General features: G+C 38.8%; 1 protein-coding gene across 22 annotated transcripts in view; it reads left to right on the forward strand.

Moving 5' to 3' along the window:
- The window catches only part of CSPP1 (centrosome and spindle pole associated protein 1), a 137,540-nt gene that overhangs the window by 87,021 nt on the left and 25,728 nt on the right, over positions 1 to 24,791 (forward strand). For 21 of the 22 annotated variants that reach the window (XR_004185841.1, XR_004185843.1, XR_004185842.1 and 18 more), the window contains 8 exons: positions 3,990 to 4,102; positions 8,447 to 8,596; positions 8,992 to 9,138; positions 11,509 to 11,613; positions 13,387 to 13,453; positions 14,029 to 14,146; positions 20,411 to 20,550; positions 23,723 to 23,863. Coding sequence is in view for 18 of the 22 variants with exons in the window: in XM_031669606.1 (XP_031525466.1) it covers positions 3,990 to 4,102; positions 8,447 to 8,596; positions 8,992 to 9,138; positions 11,509 to 11,613; positions 13,387 to 13,453; positions 14,029 to 14,146; positions 20,411 to 20,550; positions 23,723 to 23,863 (981 nt within the window). In the remaining 4 variants the exon portion in view is untranslated. Of the gene's footprint in view, positions 1 to 3,989; positions 4,103 to 8,446; positions 8,597 to 8,991; positions 9,139 to 11,508; positions 11,614 to 13,386; positions 13,454 to 14,028; positions 14,147 to 20,410; positions 20,551 to 20,698; positions 22,588 to 23,722; positions 23,864 to 24,791 lie in introns of those variants that run through there. The other variant, XM_031669618.1, reaches the window with a different exon arrangement.

Raw genomic sequence — 24,791 nt, forward strand, 5'->3', positions numbered from 1 at the left:
TTGTTCAGTAACATTTATGTTCTTTGACTAAGTTCTTCTTACTGGGATCTTGAGAACTTGGCTGCTCTGATACAGGAAGTGTAACACACGATTCATAAAATACCTTTTCTTCATAGTTACTTTGAAAAAAGGGTGAATGGGGAAAGGTTACTTCTTACTACTGTGTTTCTTCTCAGCTTTGTAACTTGCTGTGTATCCTTTAGCTGCTGCTAACATTTTTATTTTGCTAGTGGGGGACATTTCTTAAAATCAAACACTCTTTTTACACACATACACTATTTGCATCTTATATCCATAGCTGTTTGAATTAGTGAAAAACTGTCATTGTGATATGATAAATTGTACAGGGAAATTCATTTTTTGCTTGTTTTAGTAATTATTTACCCTCCCTTGTAAAACAACAGTATACAAAGAAATGAAGCAACGTGTGTGTGTGTGTTTTTTTTTTTTTTTGAGACGGGGTCTCACTTTGTTACCCAGGCTGGAGTGCAGTGGCATAATCTCAGCTCACTGCAGCCTCCATCTCCGGGTTCAAGCAGTTCTCTACCTCAGCCTCCCACGTAGCTAGGATTACAGGTGCCTGCCACCACCCCTGGCTAATTTTTGTATTTTTAGTAGAGGTGGGGTTTCACCATCTTGACCAGGCTGGTCTTGAACTCCTGACCTTGTGATCCATCCGCCTCCACCTCCCAAAGTGTTGGGATTACAGGCAGGAGCCACCGCCTGGTTACATGCCTCTTAACTACTTATCTTTGATTTACTATTAATATCCTTTAATCAAAAATTCTGTAAGATGAAAATTATTCAGTATCTTTTTTATGACATACCAGGAAAAGTTGTCAAGTATATGTTAAATTGTGTTATATATTTAAAAATAAAGTTTAATACACCACCTCACACTATATTTTGATGCCTATAAAACTGGCCATTTATTCATTACAAAATTTGACTTTGTGCTTTCACAGAACTTTTGATTTTAGACTAGAAAAGAACTTTTCATTAGGAAGTTCTAAAATATTTGTGACTGATCATTCAGTCTTTTTTGTTGTTGACCCTTATTTTTGGCTAAACAGATAAGTGAAATGGGGAGCTGTGATTAGAGTCATACCCCTGCATCTTTCAAGGCTTTGATGGTGGCACACGTATCTGTAGCCTTTTTGAACACTTTAAGAGATGGATTATTTACTGTTTTCATGGGAAACTTGTACCAGTGTTTTCTTATTATGAGAAAGTGCTTTATTTGTTCTACAATAGATTTTATTGGATCCAATTTTGATTTTTAGAGCACTAAAATTGGAACCTTTGATTTTGACAATATTATTGATTTGGCTCTTTTAATTTGTAATAGTGTGTGGTAAGAACATCAAAACACCTTTTCATATTATTGCTGCTAAGAGAGAATTTTGACTTATTTCTGATATTTTTCTCATTTGCTGCTGCTTCTAGTAGTCTGTATTGAGATCTCAGTGCCATAAAGAGTCTTTCTCTACCCTTTTTTTCTATACGTGGTATTGTTTGTAGTTCTGGCTCAGCCTAGAACTTTCTCTATCTTAGTAATAACACTTTTTAGCCATCTAGCTTTGCACACCAAGCAAAAACACCAGAAAATCAACAGTTTCCATGACCCCTTCCCAAAAGCATAAGCCTGATGATTAAACATGCACAGCAAAATTTGTTGACTATAACCTTTCTGTACCACTGCCAGGTTTTTATGCTGGTATTGTTACTAGGATGTTCTGTTTAAGAATTGAATTAAAACCATAAAATGTTTAAAACTTCCCTTTTTTGTGAATTGAAATTCCCTAAGTTAGACTTTCCTTCTCTAAGAATTAATTAATTGGCTGGGCGCAGTGGCTCACGCCTGTAATCCCAGCACTTTGGGAGGCCCCGAGGCGGGTGGATCATGAGGTCAGGAGATTGAGACCATCCTGGCCTACGTGGTGAAACCCCATCTCTACTAAAAATACAAAAATTAGCTGGGCATGGTGGCACGCGCCTGTAATCCCAGCTACTTCGGAGGCTGAGGCAGGAGAATTGCTTGAACCTGGGAATAGGAGGTTGCAGTGAGCTGAGATCATGCCACTGTACTCCAGCCTGGTGACAGAGCGAGACTCTATCTCAAAGAAAAAAAGAAAGAATTAATTAATCTAAAATAAACTTTCTCAATGCAAGAAATGATTCAAATCTACCTAATTTTGTGCTATGCCATATATATGTATATGAGTGCGTGTGTGTGTGTATGTATGTACACACACACATATCTTTGCATATATGTAGCATTTGATATTTTAAAAGCCTGAAGGAACTTGAATATAGCTGAAAATTGAATGTTTACAACATGTGTTTAAGTTTCCTTATCATCTAATATTTTATCTTCATTAGGTTTGTTTCTGATGCCCTTTATAATGTTCATTATTTTTTCTTTTACTTTATGGTTTTTAGATGAGCTGTGGCTTATGAAGTCTAATACGAATATGGCTTAAATTTACTTTTTTGGCTTATTATCATGCCAAGATACATTTCTGCTTTCTTTGTATATAGCAAGTGTTTCGCTGTGGTTTTCCTTTTATAGTTTATTCATTTCTAAAAGGACTTCTCTTGTCTGTCTCTAATAATATTTCTTCTCTAATTGCCCCAAAGGTTTAGAACAGGAGTGAGCATCATGGTGAAACATGCTACTCAAGTTTGTTTCCACCACAGCATAACATTTAAAATAGCCTTCAAGGTGTTTTCAGTAGGAAAATTTTCTAGTGGAAAAAAAGTATTCATAATGTTTAAGTATTGATTTGGCTTTCTGCCAGTCTGTTCAAATAAGCATTAATACATTTAAATACAAAAGCAAAATAGACCTGAGTGGTAGCTGAACTGCAAAGCAGTTTGCCTATACAAAACTACATGCGAGAAATACATGCTTTAGGCTGGGCGCAGTGGCTCACGCCTGTAATCCCAGCACTGTTGAAGGCCAAGGTGAGCGGATCATCTGAGGTCAGGAGTTAAGAGACCAGCCTGGCCAACATGACGAAATCCTGTCTCTACTAAAAATACAAAAAAAAAAAATTAGCCAGGCATGGTGGCACACGCCTGTAGTCCCAGCTACTCGGGAGGCTGAAGCAGGAGAATCACTTGAGCCCAGGAGGCAGAGGTTGCAGTGAGCGGAGATCATGCCACTGCACTCCAGCCTGGGTGACAGAGCAAGACTCTGTCTCAAAAATAAAGAAAAAAGAAATACATGCTTTAGTTTAATGGTATAAAGAATGAGTCAGAAACTCAATATAAAAAGTTATGTGAGGCTTAAATTGAAATGTCTTTTTTTTTCCTGTCTGCATTCAAAGAGACTCTAAGGGTGTAATTGTTTTTCGAATTGCTTTTATGAAATAATTTTTTTCCATTCCAAGAATATAGGATACTATTTATAGGTAATATATAATAAAAAATTTTTGTTCATGTTTATATCTCATTAATTTGATAGTTTTAAAAATAAAAACTCTTATAACAAGACACATTCTAATTTGTTAAATATGTTTTTCAAAGCTGACTTTCTGTTCTGTCATTTAAACTGTTGGGAAGAATTTTGAAATTACTGATTTTTAAAAACAATTTTATATGTTATTAAGCAATATTCTTAAGTAAAGGATATTCACATACTGAAGAATATAAATATGTACTTTTTTTCTCTCCATAAATTCTATTTTAAAGCCTTTGTTGCAATGAGGGTTGTTTAAGCTGTTAGCTTTTATGTTTACTTTGTATCTTTCAGGTATTATTTGATTTTGTTAACTGTTAATTTTATTTTAGTTTTACCATTTTTCTTTATCTTACTACTGTTCACCTGATCTTCAGATTCTAATCTCAACCTTCCTCTTCTGATTTTAATCTCTGGACTTTTTTTTTTAAAAAAAATGAATTTATTAGCAAACTGTTCATTCTTTAACTGTTACATTTTCTAAGCATTGGCTAATAGTATGTTTTTGCAAAATGTTTCTTTCAAGGTCATATGCAAACACAGAGCTCTCCTTTTGCTCGGGGAAATGTATTTGGTGAGCCTCCAACTGAACTTCAGATTAGACAGCAAGAATTATACAAGAATTTTCTTCGTTTTCAGGTGAAATGCTATTTGATCAGTTTCAAAGTTTCATGAGATTTTAATAAACAAAACTTGCAAAGATTTTCTCCAGGATAAATACTAAATTCTAAAATGCCATACTTTTATCTAAAATATCTAATTTATATCAGATCAGATACCAGTAGTACAAAAGTTATTATTTCATTTCCTTGTTTCAAGGAAATAAGCAGATGTATTAAGTATGGTAGTTGACTTAATCTTTATTTTATTAAATCATTAATTTGTTTTATTTTTTTGAGATGGAGTCTTGCTCTGTCTACCCAGGCTAGGGTGTAGTGGTGAGATCTTGGCTCACTGCAACCTCCGCCTCCTGGCTTTAAGTGATTCTCCTGCCTCAGCCTCCCAAGTAGATGGGACTACAGGTGCCTGCCACCACACCTGGCTAATTTTTTGTATTTTTAGTAGAGACAAGGTTTCACCATGTTAGCCAGGATGGTCTTGATCTCCTGACCTCATGATCTGCCCTCCTCGGCCTCTCAAAGTGCTGGGATTATAGGCATAAGCCACTGCACCCAACCAATTTTCGTATTTTTAATAGAGACAGGATTTCACCATCTTGGCCAGACTGGTCTCGAACTACTGACCTCAAGTGATCTGCCCACTTTGGTCCCCCAAAGTGCTGGGATTACAGGTATGAGCCACCACGCCCAGCCTAAATAATTAATTTTAAATCTAAGAAGGCTGAGATTTCAAAAACTAACTTACTAAAATATTCATCTATTAGGCAGAGAATGCATCTTTCTAGATATTTGTAAGTTATTAGAAAATCAATATGTTTTTTCCAAATGATTTTATATTCTTGACTTATTACAGATTGTAAATAAATAAAAATTAGATTTAAGATAATCACAGTTTACAATTATTTGCCTCATTTATGTATATAAGTAGCATTTAACATAGTAGAAATGCCCAGACTATTCCCAAAGGAAGACACTTGAACATCCGTTGTTTATGAAGCAAACAGACTTATTCCTATACTGGGTGTACCCTGGGCTGAGTCCTAGGGGTGGAGCCTGAGATGAATGTGAGATACTTGCCCATGAGGGACTCACAGTTTCTTATTTCCTTAACTCCCTCCCCTTCACACTCACACTTAGATACCAGTGTCAGATTCATCTTATGGCCTGGGTAATCCTCCTTTGATACGACTTTTCACCTGCTATTCTTTACTCAAAATCTGGTGGTAGCTTTTCTTTGCCTACAGAAATTATCTCAACTCTTGAACCTAACATTTAAGGTTATGTAATCTAACCCCAAACTCTTAAACAGATGCCCTCAAACATATCTTCTTTTTAATCCTAATTATTCTTGACTCTTAAATAAGGCAGTTACGTAATGGATATAGCCTTTAAGGATGATTGATATTAGGCTGAGTGTGGTGGCTCACACCTGTAATGCCAGCAGTTTGGGAGGCCAAGGTGGGCAGATCTCTCGAGCACAGGAATTTGAGACTAGCCTGGGCAACATGATGAAACCCCATTTCTACAAAAAATTAGCCAGGCATGGTAGTGTGTGCCTGTCACCCCAGCTACTCGGGAGGCTGAGGTGGGAGAATTGCTTGAGCCCAGGAGGCAGAGGTTGCAGTGAGCCAAGATATGCCACTTTACTCCTGCCTGGGCGACAGAGTGAAAAAAGGATGATTGATGTGACATCACTGTTTAAGGTACAATAACAGGATTAAAAAGACTGGAAGCAGGGACATTTTACTAGCGTGGGTGACAGTGGAAATTGATGGAAAGTCCTTTTTAAGGTTCAACAGAAACAATATAGATGTTGAATATGAGAGACTGGTATCAGAGGTCCCAATATTTTGCACTCAAGTCATGTAGCAGCAAGTTGAGAGTTTGGAGTCCCTGTTGAACGTAAAGGACTGTGTGGTATATTGACCATGACAGCAGGTCAAAATTTAAGTACCTCTTCTAATGCTTAGCAGTTCTTACCATGGTCTAAGGTAGAATTCAGCCAAAAAAATCTTACAATTGTATAGCCTTTTATTGTTCGTAAGATCCTTTTACATATAGTATCTCATCAAACCTCAGATTTCTCTGAGGGGTGTTTTATTATCTCTGTTTAATAACATACAACTAATACACAGACTAACAGGCTTGCCCAGGGTGTCAGAGCTAGCAAATTGTGATGCCATTGCTTGAATCCAAGTCTCCAGACTTTAAGTGTAATATCTGTGGATATCACACTTCTATTTATAGGATTCACTAGGAAGTCTTTACCTCTAGAAAAGCTATGGTAATGGGGGAAGCTTTAACTATTTTAGTTTCAACCTTCAGTTCTTCCACCCTGTCAACCCTCAATTTATCTGTGAATGGATTGCTTTCAGATGATGGTTTTTAAATTTTTCTTTCAGCAGCCGCTTAAAAATCTCTTCTCCCACCTCAAACAAAACCTAACATGTAATTCTAAGAAAATGTAAAATAGATCAATGATATTTATTATTACCATCAAAAATATAATGTCAGATAAAAAGTATACAAAACTTTTGTTAAAACAAATATTATGTTCAAATCTGTGCACAAAGATGTTATGTAAGAAAAGCTTTAGCCTGAGGTCTGTACAGGTAAGTTCTACAGTTAGCTCAAATTAATGCATCAGAAGTCTTCAGGCTGTTAACATTTGGTGAATATTAATAACACTTGTGAATGTTTGACATTTTTGATCACAGCTTTAAAAATAATTAACAAATAAAATATTTTTAAGAACTCTGAAGCAATTTTGTGTTATGTAATTGGAAAACCATGACAAGAAGATAGCTTTCCCTGCTTTCCAGACCAGAAAGCTGTTGAACAACTGTCTAGCATTCCTGTTGGCACTGAACTTTGGCTCCATTAGGTGTATGATCCATTAATAGCTTAAAAATTAGAATTCTTTGATTTTGATGGAGAAGTGACCCCTGTGGCAATGTGATTTTTTTTTTTCCGTGGAGTAGGAAGAAGGGGGAACTGAGTATTGAATATGAAATTTTGATGAATTATAAATGATGTTTTCTTTAGGCGTATTGGACTTGAAGAAGTGATTGGATGCAAATTGCTAACTAAAAGTACTAAATATTAGGCTTGTGCATATTTAATCATGTTGTGAGAAAGAAGTGTTAGAAAAAGCCCTAGTATATAAAATCATAGGATGTGTTAGAAGATTAAAGTTCTTTTTTTTTTTTTGGCAGAGTCTCACTCTGTCGCCCATGCTGGAGTGCAGTGGCGCAATCTCAGCTCACTGCAACCTCCATCTCCTGGTTTCAAGTGATTCTCCCATCTCAGCCTCCTGAGTAGCTGGGATTACAGGGACGTATCACCACGCCTGGCTAATTTTTGTATTTTTAGTAGAGATGGGGTTACACCATATTGGCCAGGCTGGTTTTGAACTCCTGACCTCAGGTGAGCCACTATGCCCAGCCGGATTAAAGTTCTTGTAGCTCACTTAGCAGCACTAGATAGAGCAACCTTGAAGCTAGAGGAAGTGCAGAGAAGAAAAACAAAAATATGCTGAGTTGTATGATCCATACCTAAGGGTAACTAAAATCTGTTGATAACCTTAAACCAGAGACATGAATACCTGGTTCCAGTGCTGCCATTCTTCCCTGCCTCATTCACTGGGGGTGTGGACTATCTCTCTCTTAGAGCCTTCTTTCCTTCAAATCTTAGGCTCTAGATTTCCTTCAGATCTTAGGCTCTAGAGTACTCAACACTGCAGACTCCGGGTAGCATTCAAGATGAAACTTAATTATGAGTCCTTGTGACCTAAATCCTCCTCCACCTAATAGTTTTAGTTCTTTCTCCATTAACCTCTATAGTTAGGAAAGAACAAAGGGCATTTGGGAGAAGCGGCTCTTGCATTAAAAAATGATTGAATACTAAAATACTAATTTCACTGTTATTTTAGAATAATAATCAATTCTAAGAATTTTGACATATAATAGCAGCAATCACTATAAAATAATATAATCATGAATTAGTTGCTTAGAACCTTCTATATAGGAGGAACTTTTATGTTCCTTACATTGTTTCACTTTAATTCTTTTAGCACTCCTTTGAGATGTAGGCATTAATAACTTTACCAGAAAAAAGAAAACTGAGGACAAGCAAGTTTCTTAAGGTCACACAGTCTGTTTGGTGGAACTGGAATTTAACTCAAAGCTTTTAACAGTACAGTAAATCATGTAGCCTCCCTGAAAATACAGGATACTGAAAAATTTAGGAACATGCAAAAAGAGGGTACAAATGTTGAGTTTGTATGCTATCAGAAAAAAAAAATAAGTGATATTCTAACTTTTCAATAGTTTTACAAGAGAAATAACTAGGTTTAATTTTTTAGATTGAGGAAAAGAAACAGAGAGAGGAAGCAGAGCGAGAGAGACTGAGAATTGCCGAAGAAAAAGAAGAAAGACGGCTTGCAGAACAGAGGGCACGAATTCAGCAGGAGTATGAAGAGGAACAGGAAAAGAAAAGGGAGAAAGAGGAGGAGGTACATCTCTTTTCCCTATTGTATTTTACTACTTAGTCTGAAGGTGAAATCTTTATTTTGACTTGAAAAGGTGTTTGTTACTTACAAAGGAGAACAGTGTTGGAGTACATTTAGAAAATATGAGATCACTATCCATTCATTGGATATTATTTTATTAAGGTGAAAGGGTAATTTAAGAAAGGAGATAAGTGATGACTTTAAAAAAATAGATGTAGGCTGACTGAAGACTTTATAAAAGATGCCTAATATTTTATTTTTAAGCAGACAGCTTGTGTTAAAGAACACCGTATCATGTCATCTATATCTTTATCTCATTTTATCAGAAAAATAAGGCAGCACATTTTTGAATGTACTGTAGAAGGAATATACGGAATGCATATTTTTCTATTTTAAAGCAAAGGCTAAAAAATGAAGAGCATATTCGGTTAGCTGAAGAAAGACAAAAAGAAGCAGAAAGAAAGAAGAAAGAAGAAGAAGAAAAATATAACCTGCAACTTCAGCACTACTATGAAAGAGATAATTTGACTGGGGAAGAAGCAAAGGTAAGTTTCAGACAAAAATGTCAATCAAACCCACAGTTTAACCCACTTTCACTGTGAGAGTTGTGTAGTCGTTAGAAAAGCGGAAAAAGAGGAGGAGGTGCCTTGGTTCCTGTTCTGTCTTAGTGTGTAATCTGGGCACAATGTACTGAACTTTCTATATGAGGTACTGTCACTGTGCTTTGTTGGTATTTTCTGTCCATTGAAGGTAATGAATTTACTTACTTCAGCCATTCTTAATCTCGTTCCCATGGTGTATGTGGCGCCACCTAAGAATATGGTATGCAGACAGTACAACATGAACTGTTTGTTATAGTTCATGACAAGACTAATACAGAAGTTCAGAGTGGATTTTTTATATATATGTGTGTATATATATTCTTTCAAGCAATTCTCCTGCCTCAGCCTCTCAAGTAGCTAGGACTACAGGCGCACACCGTCATGCCCAGCTAATTTTTGTATTTTTAGTAGAAACGGGGTTTCACCATGTTGGCCAGATTGGTCTCAGACTCCTGACCTAAGGTGATCCGCCCACCTCTGCCTCCCAAAGTGCTGAGATTACAGGAGTGAGCCACCACGCCCGGCCTTCTTTCTTTTTTTTTAAGAGACCAGGTCTTGCTATGTTGCCTAGGCCGATCTCAAATTTTTGGGCTCAAGTTGTCTTCCTGCCTCAGCCTCCCAAAGTGGTAGAATTGCAGGCATGAGCCACCGCACCCTGCCTCACAGATAATTTTTTATTGTAAAATTCATCATTTAAGAATGAAAGAGGCTGGGCGCGGTGGCTCACACCTGTAATCCCAACGCTCTGGGAAGTCAAAGCGGGCGGATCACTTGAGACCAGGAGATCGAGACCAGCCTGAGCAGCATGGTGAAACCCCATCTCTACTAACAAATACAAAAATTAGCCGGGCGTGGTGGCGGGCACCTGTAGTCCCAGCTACTGAGGAGACTGAGGCAGGCGAATCGGTTGAACTTGGGAGGCAGAGGTTGCAGTGAGCCGTGATCGCAGCACGGCACTCCAGCCTGGGTGACAGAGCGAGACTCCATTTCAAAAAAAAAAAAAAAGAATTAAAGAGAATTGTTAGTTTCCCATAATTATATTTCTTGCAATTTCTTATGTTTTTTAAAAATGTTGTTTTTTTAGCAATATATACTTTTATGATGTTACAATTTAATTGTAAAGTACCATAAAGTTTTAAATCAGCTTTATCCCATTTAGTGCATTTGCCTTCCTGAAATTAATATTGCTATCGTTTTTTTAATTTACGTATGTCTGATGTATATTTTTGTCTATTCCTTCAGTTTTACCTTTGTGTCACCATATTTTTCATTTAGTTAGCTTCTATATTTAGTTTGTTGAATTTTAAAAATCCTAATCTGAGTTATAAGTTTATATTTATTTATTTAGAGACAGAGTCTCACTCTGTCACCCAGGCTGGAGTGCAGTGGTGCAATCTCGGCCCACTGCAACTTCCACCTCCCAGGTTCAAGTGAGTCTCCTGCCTCAGCCTCCCCAGTAGCTGGAATTACAGGTTCAAACTATCACACCTGGCTAATTTTTATTAGAGACAGGGTTTCACCATGTTGACCAGGCTGGTCTTGAACTCCTCTCCTTAGGGGACTTGCCTGCTTGGCCTCCCGAAGTGTTGGGATTATAGACATGAGCCACTGCACCTGGCCTAATCTTTTAAAATAGGGATATCTAAATCCATTTATGTTTATCAAAACTAATGTCTTTGATTGCATTAATTGCATTTCTGACTTTGAGAGCTTTTTGGTCTTTTGTTATATGTAGTATGGCTTGTTTGCTGCATCCTCTACAGGGCTTTAGAAGGTCTATGTTGTATTTATAATGAAGTTTTTGGACTATAAGGTTTAATACACTATAAACTGAAATGTAGAACCCCATTGTGATCTTGAAAAGTCCCTCATCCATGATGCTGTTAGTGATTAGATCTAGATCTTAGAGATTGATTTGTATTGTTTTCCAGAAGAAGGATTTTGTTATTTAATTTTTTTGTATTGTAATGGTATCTTCTTATTATTAAAGATGATTTAGTTTTGTCATATTTTTTCTTTTTTGTTGCTTTACTTGAGTTTGTTGATTTTTTTAAATCCTAATCTGACAATCATACTCTTTTAATAAAGATGTCTAAATCCATTTATGTTTATCATAACCAACATGTTTGATCTTACGTAATTGAATTTCTGACTTTTGTAAAAAACATTTTATTAAATAAAAGCAATAACAATCTAAACTTCTTAGATAACTTTCTTAACTATAAGGGGTGTGTGTGGGGGGTGTGTGTGCGTGTGTGTGTGTGTGTGAGTGTGATGAAGCAATTATGCTCTTAAATTTTTAAAAATTTTCAGCGCTTGAGACAGCCTTCTCCTATAGTTCCTGCCCTTCAGAACAAAATTGCAAGCAAACTTCAAAGACCTCCTTCAGTTGACAGCATCATACGTTCCTTTATTCATGTATGTACTTTCATTTTTATTTGTTCATCCGAGCTCAGTTATTTTGGATTGGGGGATTGAATGAAATTTTCTTTTTCGTTGTATTTGGATAGGTTAAATTTTTTCAGATCTGAGATACAGGTGGTATCTACAGTAATTTGCTTGCTGCTTCGATTGTAACTGATAGTGCTTGGTGCCCTAAAGTTTCTTTTGACAAACGATAATTTAGCCCCTCAAGCTAGCTAGCTGTAGATATGTTCATGAAGTCTGTTATACTTTAGATTGAACTACAAGGAAAACATGGAAAATGTTCTAAGATTGATCCTCAAGTTGATGCTTGAAGAATATGCAGGAATTTGCCTTGAAGAGGAGGGTGAGGGATTTTCACTTTGTGGAAAGTCGTGGAGAGCAATGTAAGCTCGTGGCACATGTGGAGAATCTTCCATGGTGTGGTCTGGCCTGATGATGCCTGTGCATTAAGGCAGCAGAGGAAGTGGAGGTCAGAACATGTGTGGCATGCTGTATGGAGTGCTAAGAACTTTGATTTTGTTCCATAGGCTGGTAGATTCCAGACAGGCTAATTACCAGAATAGGTAAAGAAATGTGTCAGAAGAACATGTTTCTGAATCCCACCTTTTGAGATTCTGATTTAGTATGTCTGTGGTAGATAATGCATGGGAATTCATTGTAATATTTAAGTAGGGGAATGACATGGCCACTTTTGTATAATGTTTTTTCAGGCAATGGTGTGGAGATAAGTTTTGGAGGTGGGGCAAGACTAAACATGGAGATAAGATACTTTTGCAGAAGTCAAGATGTGAGACTGAGGACCCAAACAAAGGCAGTGACACCAAGAACTGAGAAGGTGTGACAGCTTTATGATACATTTAAGAGACATAGTAGTACTATTTGTTGAGTGTGTGGTGGGTAGGAGTCTACGATAACTTTCAAGTTTTTGGTGAGGGTTGTATAGAGTAGGCAGTTGAAAATATGAATTGTGGCAGCAGAATGAGTTCTGGACTCGATTTGTAGTTCTGGACATCATCAACATATTGGTGCTTGTTAAATTAGTACCATTGTCTACGATGAGTGTCTACAAGAGAAGTAAAGGAGGCTGAGAATAGAATACTGGGGAATTACCAATATTTGAGAAGCAGGGAAAGGAACGGAGAGAGGGTGAGAGAGGATGGCAGTGGCGGCAGTTGTGACTGGCCAAGTAGAATGCCCACTGAATATGTCACTTGGGGGTCACTTCATGACTTTGGTGAGGGCAGTATTGTTGGAGTGATGGGTGTGAGAAAGCAAAGGCCATAGCTGTGTGTTGAGAAGTGAATGAGAATAGGCAGTAGACCCAAAAGTACTGCATTTACTATTCTTTAAGGAAGCTCAGCTATGAAAGGAAGGACAGAATGGACAGGAGACAGTGAGCAATGAAGGGTGAGGTAAAATTTTTTTTAAGAAAGGGAGAGGTTTTTACACATAGGCTGAGAGGAAAGTACTTGGAGAGAGGAAGTTGGAAAAAAAGAATAATCGGAGGAGAATGGGAGTCAATTATCAGGTACAGAGTACAGATGAAGGGATTCTCTTTGGGTAGAGGCAAGGACACTTCCATTGTGATGAGAAGGAAGAACAGATATACATGGTAGATATACTCTAGAATAGATATAAGTTTTGGAGGTAGGATAGTGTGGAGTTTGGTTTCCTTTACATATAAATCCTTCAAAAAATTACTCCCTTCAAGCTTCTATGTAGGGAAGACATACTGAGCATGTCTTTGTCATTATTGTTAAACAGGAAAGTTCCATGTCCAGGGCACAGTCACCCCCGGTACCTGCCAGGAAAAATCAGCTCCGTGCAGAAGGTAGAGTTAACTACTAAACCTGTTACCTAGAGTATTTCCCTTTTTAACTTTTCATTTTGAAATAATTATAAACTCATAGAAAACTGCAGAAACAGTAGAGAGATAGGTGCTGTGTACCCTTTCTCCAACTTTCCCCTGGGGTAACATCTTAGGTAGTACAGTCTCATAGCCAGGAAGTGGACATTGGTGTGCTCCACAGACCATCAGATTTTACCATTTTTTACATGCATTTATGTATGTGTATTTCTGTGCATTTTTATCATGCGCAATTTGTGCAAATACCACTGCAATCAAGATACAGAACTGTTCCATCACCATAAAGGAACTTCCTTGTGCCTCTCCTTTATAGTTGCCCTCCCACAAGAATATCGCTTCTAAAATTCCTATATTATAAAAAATGTACTTATGGGTCCTAATGACATTCATAATTATGATCTGTGTATGTGTGTATATATAAAATGTTAAAATATCTTTCATAAAATTGTCTCTGAGCAGTTTCACTTTATTATTAGTTTTAATGTTTAGTCTTTTGTTCTTATTCCTGTCATGTTTTGCTTATCAATGGGAATTTGCAGAGGAGAAAAAAAATGTAATTATGGAATTATCAGAAATGAGAAAACAACTTCGTAGTGAAGAGAGGCGTCTACAAGAGCGATTGCTACACATGGACAGTGATGATGAAATTCCTATCAGGCAAGTTTAGAATTGCACTTTTTGTTTTCTCTTGAGTTCTTTTACTTCACCTATGCAGTAATTTTGCAGTTTGGGAACAGGACTAATTCATCTTACTTAGAATCTCCTTACTTTCCTTTTCTTTGTCTTTTACAAAATCCGTTGTAGAAATTTAGTTCTCAAGGGGATTCATGTTGTAGGAATAGAAATTTCTGGGTTGGAATAATTACAGACAGTAGTTGCATTTTAGAACTGTTTTTTATATTTTCCATTAATAACGTAGCTTTCTGAAATACTTTTTTTCAACAAAATCACTTACAGGCTACCAAACATTTCTGATCATTTTTGCCAGGAGTCATAAATTTTTAAAGCAGTGTTCTTCAAACTTCAGTTTGCACTGTTTTAGTAGGTTGTAAAATCAACATAGTGGGTAACTACCACAATTCCTTTCTTTCTCTTTTTAAAAACAAACTTTCCATTTTGGGATAATTTTGATTATAAAAAAGTTGCAGGCTGGGTGTGGTTGCTCACACCTGTAATCCCAGCACTTTGGGAGGCCAAGGCGGGTGGATCACGAGGTCGGGAGATCGAGACCATCCTGGCTAACATGGTGAAACCCCGTCTCTACTAAAAATACAAAAAATTAACTGGGTGTGGTGGCATGCGCCTGTGGTCCCAGCTACTTAGGAGGCTGAGGCAGGAGAATGGTATGAACCCAGGAGGTGGAGGTTGCAGTGAGCCCAGATCACACCACTGCACTCCAGCCTAGGCGACAGAGTGAGACTCCGTCTCACAAAAAAAAAAGAAAAAGTTGCAAACGATACATAGAGTTTCTGTACACCCTTCATCTGGTTTTCCCTATTGTTAACGTCTTGTATTACCATGGTATGTTTGTCACAACTCAGAGGCTGACATTAGAACATTACTATGAACTAAATTTGAGACTCTTTGGATTTCTCCAGTTTTCTACTAATGTTCTTCTTCTGTTCATGGGCCCCATACAAGATGTACCACGTTGCATTTAGTTGTCATGTCTCCCAGTCTCCTCGGGTCTGGGACAGTTTCCCAGTCTTCTCTTATTTTTCTTGTGAAAGTCTACATGGGCACTGGCCAGGTATCCTGTAGAATGCCTCCTTCTCTAGTCTGGATTTGTCTGATGTTTTCTGATTATTAGACTGGGATTAAGAGTTTCTGGAAAGAAGAGCACAGGCACTGTTCTGACATCACATTATATCAGGGCTACATGATATCCACATGATACCTCTGGAAATGTTAACCTTGGTTAAAGTAGTGTTTGCCAGGATTCTGCACTAGAAAGTTAACTATTCTTTGGTCACAAATCACTAAATCTAGCACACCTGCAAGAGTGAGAAAGAGGTGGAATTAAGCTTCATCTCTTGGAGCAGGGGGTTACCCACATATAGTTTTTAGAATTCTTCCATAAGAAAGACTTGTCTCTTCTTCTTCCATTTATTTATTTATTCAGTCATTTATTTATTACTGTCATCTCATGTGTATTTATCTTACACTTTGGGTTATAAGTGAGTGCTACATTATTTTATTTCACAAATTGTTCCAACTTTGGCCATTTGGAGCTCTTTCAGGTTGGCTCCTGTGTCTCTTTGACATGTCCCCATCCTTTCATTTTTTGAAGACTTCTTTCCAGATGCCTCAGGATCATCTTGTATTTCCCCTACCCCATCCCTAGAATCAGCTATTTCTCCATTGAACCCTGGTTCCTTTTGGAGAATGTGTTTAGAAACCAGATAAGCTGGATCTGTTTATTGCTGGGTGTCATTGCTTCTAGGCCCTCTGGATAATATATGTATGTATACTAAGTCATAAATATAAACATATCTATAATTGTTCCTATATCTATTTGTATATATATTAAGTTCATACCGATGTCTCTGACTCTAATCCAGTATGTGGTAGGATTTTAACGTAGCATGTTAATTTGCCTAATTATGCTTTGTTTAGATTTTTGTTTGTATTCTCTAGGAATATTGAAACAAGGTAAACAAGGTGAGGAAATTTCAAGATATAGATTGGCTAGATAATGAAATGTTATTCCAAGGTGGTAATTTTCAGTGATTCAGTAATTCTCCCATAGTAGGTCAATAAGTTCTAAACAATCGAGAGGTAGTGTTTTTTTTTTTTTTCTATATTTACTTTTACAGTGTTATAAATGCCATAACTGTGCAGCTTTCCATTTTCCAAACATGCATATTTAATTCAGTTTAATGTTTTTTTTTGACATTTTATTAATTTTTCTTTTCATTAGTAAATTCTTTTGGTAAACCAATATGATTTAAGAAAGAGTACTCAAGCAGTCCCTCAATTTTCTCACTTGAAAATTATACATGATAATTTCTACCCCTTGAGAGTCTAGTGAAGAATAAATAAATGTATGTATTTGAAATAAATAAATATATGTCTTTGTGACTCTTAAGTTCTAACTTAAGTTATAAAACATGTTACATTTATCATCATTTAGCAAGAATTGGTTGAATACATTTACTTTGGAATAATTTTAATATATATTCTGATTAAAGACATCTCCGAGTTGGTTCTTTATTGCAATTTCATGAATATTTGTACAAAAGGAATCTCGTATTCACTAAATAATTTGCCAAATTATCCAGCTCCTATCATGTGCTAGGCTCAAAACAAATGTGATGTAGCTCACATGTGAAGATTTAATAACCTATTTCCTAACTTACCAGTGTATTTAACTATTAGCATTAATGGAAACTAGACAGCAGTCCAATTTAATGGTCTCTTAGACATCTTTTTAGTATTTTGCATTGTAATAAATCTCCATAGAGTTCCTTTCACCTTAGGTATTAGAGGTCTCTGTCAGCCTTGACCAGGGTCCTTTATGGCCCCAGTGAATGCTCCCCTGCAAAAAGGAAACTCCAGTAGAGCAGGGGTATTGTCTGTGGGGATCCCAGCTATCTTGTCTTGGTGCTTAGGGAAGATTTAATGATAAAGAAATGATGGGAGGAGTCTGACTAAGCCTCATAATGACCATAACTTAGAGCTCCATTTTCAAAAATAGAGGAGACCTAGTGCTGAGTGAAGCAGCAGTAAGTAATTTTTTTTTTTTTTCAGGACTAGAAACACCATCCCTCTCTTATCATCACTCCCTCAAGCCCTGGCAGAAAACTCCCTTACTACCTGCTATGTATTAATTTCCTAGGTACCCCAGGAATCAGTTAACTAGTTAGGGTATCAAGTTCCTTGTAAAGTCCATTGTAAAGTTAATGTTGGGTCCTCTGAATAATGCCCATATTGAACTACATATTAGTACCGTATTTCTATTTTTATTTTTATTTTTTTGAGACGGAGTCTCGCTCTGTCACCCAGGCTGGAGTGCAATGGCACGATCTTTGGCTCACTACAGCCACTGCCTCCCGGGTTCAGGTGTTTCTCCTGCTTCAGCCTCCTGAGTGGCTAGGATTACAAGTACCCACCCCCACGCCTGGCTAATTTTTGTATTTTTAGTAGAAACATGGTTTCACCATGTTGGTCAGGCTGGTCTCAACCTCCTGACCTCAGGTGATCCACCTGCCTCGGCCTCCCAAAGTGCTAGGATTACAGCTGTGAGCCACTGTGCCTGGGCAGTACCATATTTCTTTTTCTTTTTTTGGAGACAGAGTCTCTTTCTGTCACCCAGGCTGGAGTGCAGTGGCATGATCTTGGCTCCCAGCAACCTCTGCCTCCTGATTCAAGCAATTCTAGTGCCTCAGCCTCCCAAGTAGGTGGGACTACAGGTGCAGGCTACCATACCTGGCTAATTTTTGTATTTTTTAGTAGAGACGGGGTTTTTTTCCATATTGCCCAGGCTGGTCTCAAACTCCTGAGCTCAAGCAATACATCTGCTTCCCAAAGTGCTGTGATTATAGGTGTGAGCCAGAGGGCCCTGCCTATTACCATATTTCTATGTGTGATTTCTGTTTTAGGTTGAGGGGAAGGTAATTTATTGATTATGTAATGCATGTCAGGTACTATACTAGGTACTTAACAGTATAAAATTTATCTTAATTCTGACCCGATATTGTGGCTCACCCCTGTAATCCCAGCACTTTGGGAGGCTGAGGCAGGCAGATAACCTGATGTCAGGAGTTCGAGACCAGTGTGGCCAATGTGGCAAAATCCTGTCTCTACTAAAAATACAAAAAAAAAAAAAAAAAGCCAAAGCCGGGTGTGGTAATGCGTGCGTATAGACCCAGCTACTTGGGAGGCTGAGGCAGGAGAATTGCTTGAACTGGGAAGTGGAGGTTGCAGTGAGCTGAGATTGTGCCAGTGCACTCCAGCCTGGGCAAGAGAGCAAGACTCTTTCCAAAAAAAAAAAAAAATTATCTTAATTCTGTTGTTCACAATAAGACTATAAGGGGTAGGCATCTGCATTTTACACATGATGAAATTGAGGTCAAACTGCTGATAAATAACAGAGCTGGTCTGAATCTCAGTTTCTCTGACCTTAGAGACTATGATCTTCATACTCCATGAACATTTTATTTTTTCCATGAACATTTTAAAGTAAAGCTGAATCATTCTGTTCTTGTAATAAGGTATCTTGCATCTGATGATTTTGAAAAATTTCAATGGCGTTATAAATATGCTATATTTTAAGGTAAATCGAACTAATAATAGAGCTATCCGAATAATTTTTATTTTTTTTAGACGGAGTCTTGCTGTGTCACCCAGGCTGGAGTGCACTGGCACGATCTCAGCTCACTGCAAGCTCCACCTCCTGGGTTCACGCCATTCTCCTGCCTCAGCCTCCTGAGTAGCTGGGACTACAGGCGTGTGCCACCACGCCCGGCTAATTTTTTGTATTTTTTAGTAGAGACAGGGTTTCACTGTGTTAGCCAGGGTGGTGTTGATCTCCTGACCGCGTGATCCACCCACCTCGGCCTCCCAAAGTGCTGGGATTATAGGCGTGAGCCAGCATGCCCGGCCAATTTTTTTTTTAAGAGACGGAGGGCCGGGTGCGGTGGCTCACACATGCCTGTAATCCCAGCACTTTGGGAGGCCGAGATCACGAGGTCAAGAGATAGAGACCATCTTGGCCAACACGGTGAAATCCCATGTCTACTAAAAATACCAAAAAATTAGCTGGGCCTAGTGGTCCAGCTCCTGTAGTCCCAGCTATTCAGGAGGCTGAGGAAGGAGAATTGCTTGAACCTGGGAGGCGAAGTTGCAGTGAGCCAAGATCACGCCACTGTACTCCAGCCTGGCAACAGAGCAAGACTCATTCTCAAAAAAAAAAAAAAAGACAGGGTCTCCCTCTGTTGTCCAGGCTGGAGTGCAGTGGCATGATCACAGCTTATTGCAGCCTTGGCCTCCTGGGCTCAATCAATCCTCTTGTCTCAGCAGTAGCCAGGACTACAGGCACACACCATCATGCTTGACTTTTTTTTTTTTTTTTTTTTTGAGATAGAGTCTTGCTCTGTTACCCAAGCTGGAGTGCAGTGGCGTGATCTCGGCTCACCGCAGCCGCCTCCTCCCTGGTTCAAGCAGTTCTCATGCGTCAGCCTCCTGAGTAGGTGGTAGTACAGGCACACACTATCATGCCCAACTAATTTTTGTATTTTTAGTAGAGACAGGGTTTCATCATTTTGGCCAGGCTGGTCTCAAACTGCTGACCTCAGGTGATTTGCCTGCCTTGGCCTCCCAAAGTGCTGGGATCACAGGTGTGAGCCCCCATGCCCGGCCAACCTTTTTTTTTTTTTTTTTTTGAGACGGAATCTTGCTCTGTTGCCCAGGCCAGAGTGCAGTGGTGTGATCTCAGGTCACTGCAGCCTCCACCTCCTGGGTTCAAGTGATTCTGCTGCCTCAGCCTCCCGAGTAGCTGGGACTACAGGCGTGCGCTATCACACCCAGCTAATTTTTGTATTTTTAGTAGACACGGGGTTTCTCCACATTGGCCAGTCTGGTCTTGAACTCCTGACCTCAGGTGATCCACCTGTCTTGGCCTCCAAAGTGCTGGATTGCAGGCATGAGACACCACGCCTGACCTCATTTTTTTTTTTTTTTTGTAGTGAGGGGATCTTGCTTTGTAGGCCAGGCTGGTATTGAACTCCTCATTTCAAGGAGTCCTCCTCTCTGCCTCCCAAAGTGCTGGGATTGCAAGTGTGAGCCACAGCACCTGGCCTAGAATAATTCTTTAATAATATGATGTGGGGAAAGAGACCAAATTTCTTTTACAGTGAATTAGATGTGAACTCACCTATTTTTCCTATAAAGCACATATTATGATTTGTCATTTGTCTATAGGAAAAGGGAAAGGAATCCCATGGATATATTTGATATGGCTAGACATCGGTTGCAAGCTCCTGTCAGAAGACAGTCACCTAAGGGCTTAGACGCTGCCACTTTTCAGAATATTCATGATTTTAATGAGCTGAAAGATAGAGGTGAGTAGATTGCTGCTCTTTTAAAGATGTAGCAGAAGTGTTCTACCCATATTTAAATATCTATAAAGATTTTTGTACCCTTTTTCTAAAGTAGAATTTTATCTATGATATCTATTTTAAGTTAAAATGAAACTTCTGTATTCTCTAGGTCTTCAGTTAACCAGTCTGGTAGATGAAGCTTTAGTTTGACTAACTGCTGTCTTTTGGAGAGCATATAGTGTTAAAGTCTGGGATGGATGAGATCGCATAGACTAGTATGAAGAATGGAACTTGGCATTTAATGGAGGATGGACAGACAAAGATGAGCTCATGAAAAATACTGAGGAGAAGTCAGAGAGACTGGAGGAGAAGCAGGAGAATGTAGGATTCTGAAACCTGAGCGGAACGAGTATCAAGGAGACAGGATCGTGTAAGATGAATACTGGAAAATGTCAATTGGATGAGGTCATTGGTGACCTCAGCTAGAGCTTTTTAAGTGGAATGATCGCCGATTAACTTTGGAATGAGGATTGACTAGGAAACAAGATATTGGAAACAATAGGCATAAGACTTTTAGAAGACCCTTGGCTGGGAAAGGGAAGGGGAAGGAGAGGGAGGGATCAGGAGCTGGAAGAGTCCTTAGAATGTGAATGTGAGGAGCTATGCAGGAGAAAGAGGTTCAGGCTCTAGGAGAGGGAGAGTGATTGTTGAAGTGAGCAGGGCACCTGGGTAGGCAGGAGGAAATCTAGGGGGTTTGAGGGAAGAGTTAGGAGAAGCTTTGATGTAGCCACTTAGGACGAATAGAAGAGAAAGTTTAGTAGGGAAATGGGATTTCCAAGGTACATGAGGCCTGGGAGATTGAGAATGTGTGGAGGAACCAAAATGTGTGTTGTGTAATTTTCCTTTAGGCATATTCAGCAGAGCAGGTGTTGGAGCAGAAGGGGCAGATTATGGGATGTGTGGTCATATGACCTAGGCCAGAAAACTGGAATTTAAGCTTTTTATCCTTTTGAAAGTAATATCTGTTTATTGTAGCAAATTCTCAAAATACAGAAAGATAGTAAGAAGGAAAAATCACCTTAGTCAAACTACCTGTATGTAAGTACCATTATCATTTTGGATGTTTTCTAGTCTTTCTGAGCGTAATTAAAAGAAAAAAAAGATAAATTGTGTTATTTAATTTTCTCTATTGTTTTTCACCTAGATTTGCATGTATTATCAATTACATATACCATAGTTATTTTTTATGCTATCATATATTGATTACTTACTATCTGCCAGGCATTGTGTTAATCCAGTGGGTCTCGTGAGAAGTTTGATCTGAAGTCAAAACTGTTTGTATTATAAACTAAGACATTATTTGTATCTTTCATTCTTATTCTCTCATGTGTATACAGATTGGCCAGAGACTACATGACATGTGATGATTTCATCTCTTTGAAGCTAGCAGAATGTGTCCTTGTATATTCTTGTGTTTTAAGAATCTCTTAGTTTTAACTTCTAATATGGCGCGTGTGTGTGTGTGTGTGTGTGTGTCACATACATAAGTAAAGCTCTTTGGGGTCCTCAATTTTTAAGAGTGTAAAAAAAAGATCTTGAGACCAAAAAGGTTTAAGCCATAGAATTGAGCCATTCATTTCCCTGTGTTACTACATCTTGCCCTCATTCACCAATGACCTGGTGGTTGGTATTGTTTTTTAATGAGTCTGGAAGCAGTGAAGCCAGGGACCAGTCCAAGTTTATGTGTCCAGAGACTTCTGTTAACTTCTGAAAATGGCTATTAGCCATTTTCACTATTTTGTTCTTTTGATAATTTCTGATCATAAAGCTTTATACATATTTAGGACCATAAAACTGTATATATATTTAGGCTTATTTATTTATATTCCAGCAGTGTAATTAGTGAGTCAAAGGGAATAATATTTTCAAGGCTTTTTATATGTATGAACTGTATGTTTCTTCTCACGATTTAAAAATTTTTATTCTTGGCTGGGCGCAGTGGCTAGTGCCTGTAACCCCAGCACTTTCAGAGGCCGAGGCAGGTGGATCACAAGGTCAGGAGTTCAAGACCAGCCTGGCCAACATAGTGAAACCCCATCTCTACTAAAACCTACAAAAAAAAAAATTAACTGGGCATAGTGGTGGGCACCTGTAGTCCCAGCTACTTGGGAGACTGAGGCTGGAGAATTGCTTGAACCCAGGAGGTAGAGGTTGCAGTGAGCTGAGATCATGCTACTGCACTCCAGCCTGGGTAACAGAGTAATACTTTGTCTCAAAACAAAACAAAACAAAACAAAATTTATTCTTGTTAGTGGATATTCATGGAATTGTGACAGAGGTAAATTCCTTCAGAAATGGCAATCCCCGGCTGCGGTGGCTCACGCCTGTAATCCCAGCACTTTGGGAGGCCAAGGCGGGCAGATCACGAGGTCAAGAAATCGAGACCATCCTGGCTAACACAGCGAAACCCCGTCTCTACCAAAAATGCAAAAAATTAGCCAGGCATGGTGGCGGGCACCTATAGTCCCAGCTACTCAGGAGGCTGAGGCAGGAGAATGGTGTGAGCCTGGGAGGTGGAGCTGGCAGTGAACAAGACCGTGCCACTGCGCTCCAGCCTGGGTGACAGAGCAAGACTCCATCTCAAAAAAAAAACAAAAACAAAAACAAACAAACAAAAAACAGAAATGGCATTCCTCATCAAGTTCCAGCCAGTCTACGTTTATCTTGCTTTCTGCATGATACTTGTAAGGACTAAACTATTAATTGGCCAGTAACATTATTTTTTCACGTTTCCAGTATATTCTAGAGATCAGCCGTGGTTACAGTGTCTCATGGCTGCCTTAGTCATAGCCATGTGACCATCTGCTTGGATATACCTGCACATAGTTTGTGTTCTGGGTGGCATCCTGGCGGGGCTAGGACAGGTAGAGATGGAGAATGCGGCATCCACTGCTTGTTCTGGGGTATTCCTTATGTTGGTAAGTTTGTGAAAAGGCACTTATTAAAGAATATTAATTTCATGTTCTTTAGTTTTGTGGCTATTTACTGTCCTTTGACTTTAGTGATGTTTCACTATTTATATCATTTCCTTGATTTTGAAATGAGGTTACTCATGTTACTTATAGTGAAGTTTTACAAAATCTCATTTGAAAACAACATTTAACTTAGTTATATAACATATTTTTTATACCAGATTCAGAAACACGAGTTGATCTGAAATTTATGTACCCGGATCCTCCAAGAGATCATCACACCTTAGAGATTCAGCAGCAAGCCCTGCTAAGAGAGCAGCAGAAGAGGCTGAACAGAATAAAAATGCAAGAAGATGCCAAAGGTAAGAAATAATCATTGCTGTGTCAAATAGTATTAGCACGCTGTTTTTCGGTAGGCTTTCTGCATCTCTTCAGTTGATTTCAGTCCCAGGCATCCTCCCTTCACTGGCAGCCCCATGCTCTGTGAAGGGAGGGTCCATTTGGTCTGTAGTACCAGAAAAGAAGTATGAGAAAGGGCTCTGAGTGGCTCCACCAGGGTGGTGTATTCATGCATGACAGGGGCCTAGCCATTCACTGTAGCCAGGAGGACTGAATACTTTGACCAGGCCAGGTGACATCTGCATTAGGAACTAGAAACCAAAGGAAGGAGTGCCAGGCAAACATATCAGTGCCCTGTCATGATGTGTCAGGCATTTGTCTACTGTGCCATGTCAGGCATTTGTCTACTGTGGTGTGAGTGTGTTTAAGTTTTGATGTGGCGTAAAATGTGCAAAGCATCAGACTGGACTATGAATATGTTTTCGTATAATCAACCAATTGAAAGATACTTAGTGGTTACTAGGAGCGCAGGTACTGGCCTGTATCCAGGGATATGGTGATGAATGACATATGCTGCTGCTCTTGAGGAGGTTATATTTTGTTGGAGAAGTTAGATGCTAAAGAAGTGTAACTGTGATGAATATTGCACAGAAGAAATCCAGGATGTCGTTGGGTTGGGGTGGGTGGGTACCTAGAAGCAGAGTGGGGCTAGTTGTCTCAGAGAGCACTGATGGGGCCTGATGATAGCCAGGTGTACTGCATGGCCTTCCCATCTGTATTTCACCAGCTTTCAGGCCATCGAGGTTAACCATGGACAATGAGTAATGAAAACACAACAATCAGATAACAAGAATGGAAGGGATGCTCCTGCCAGTTATTTTTAAGAAAATTTAAGACCCTATCTTGGGAGGCTGGTCTGACTCGCAGAATCTGAGGAAGCTTTTCTGACTT

This window comes from Papio anubis, chromosome 8, assembly GCF_008728515.1.
Source record: "Papio anubis isolate 15944 chromosome 8, Panubis1.0, whole genome shotgun sequence".
Classification (NCBI taxonomy): Eukaryota; Metazoa; Chordata; class Mammalia; order Primates; family Cercopithecidae; genus Papio; species Papio anubis.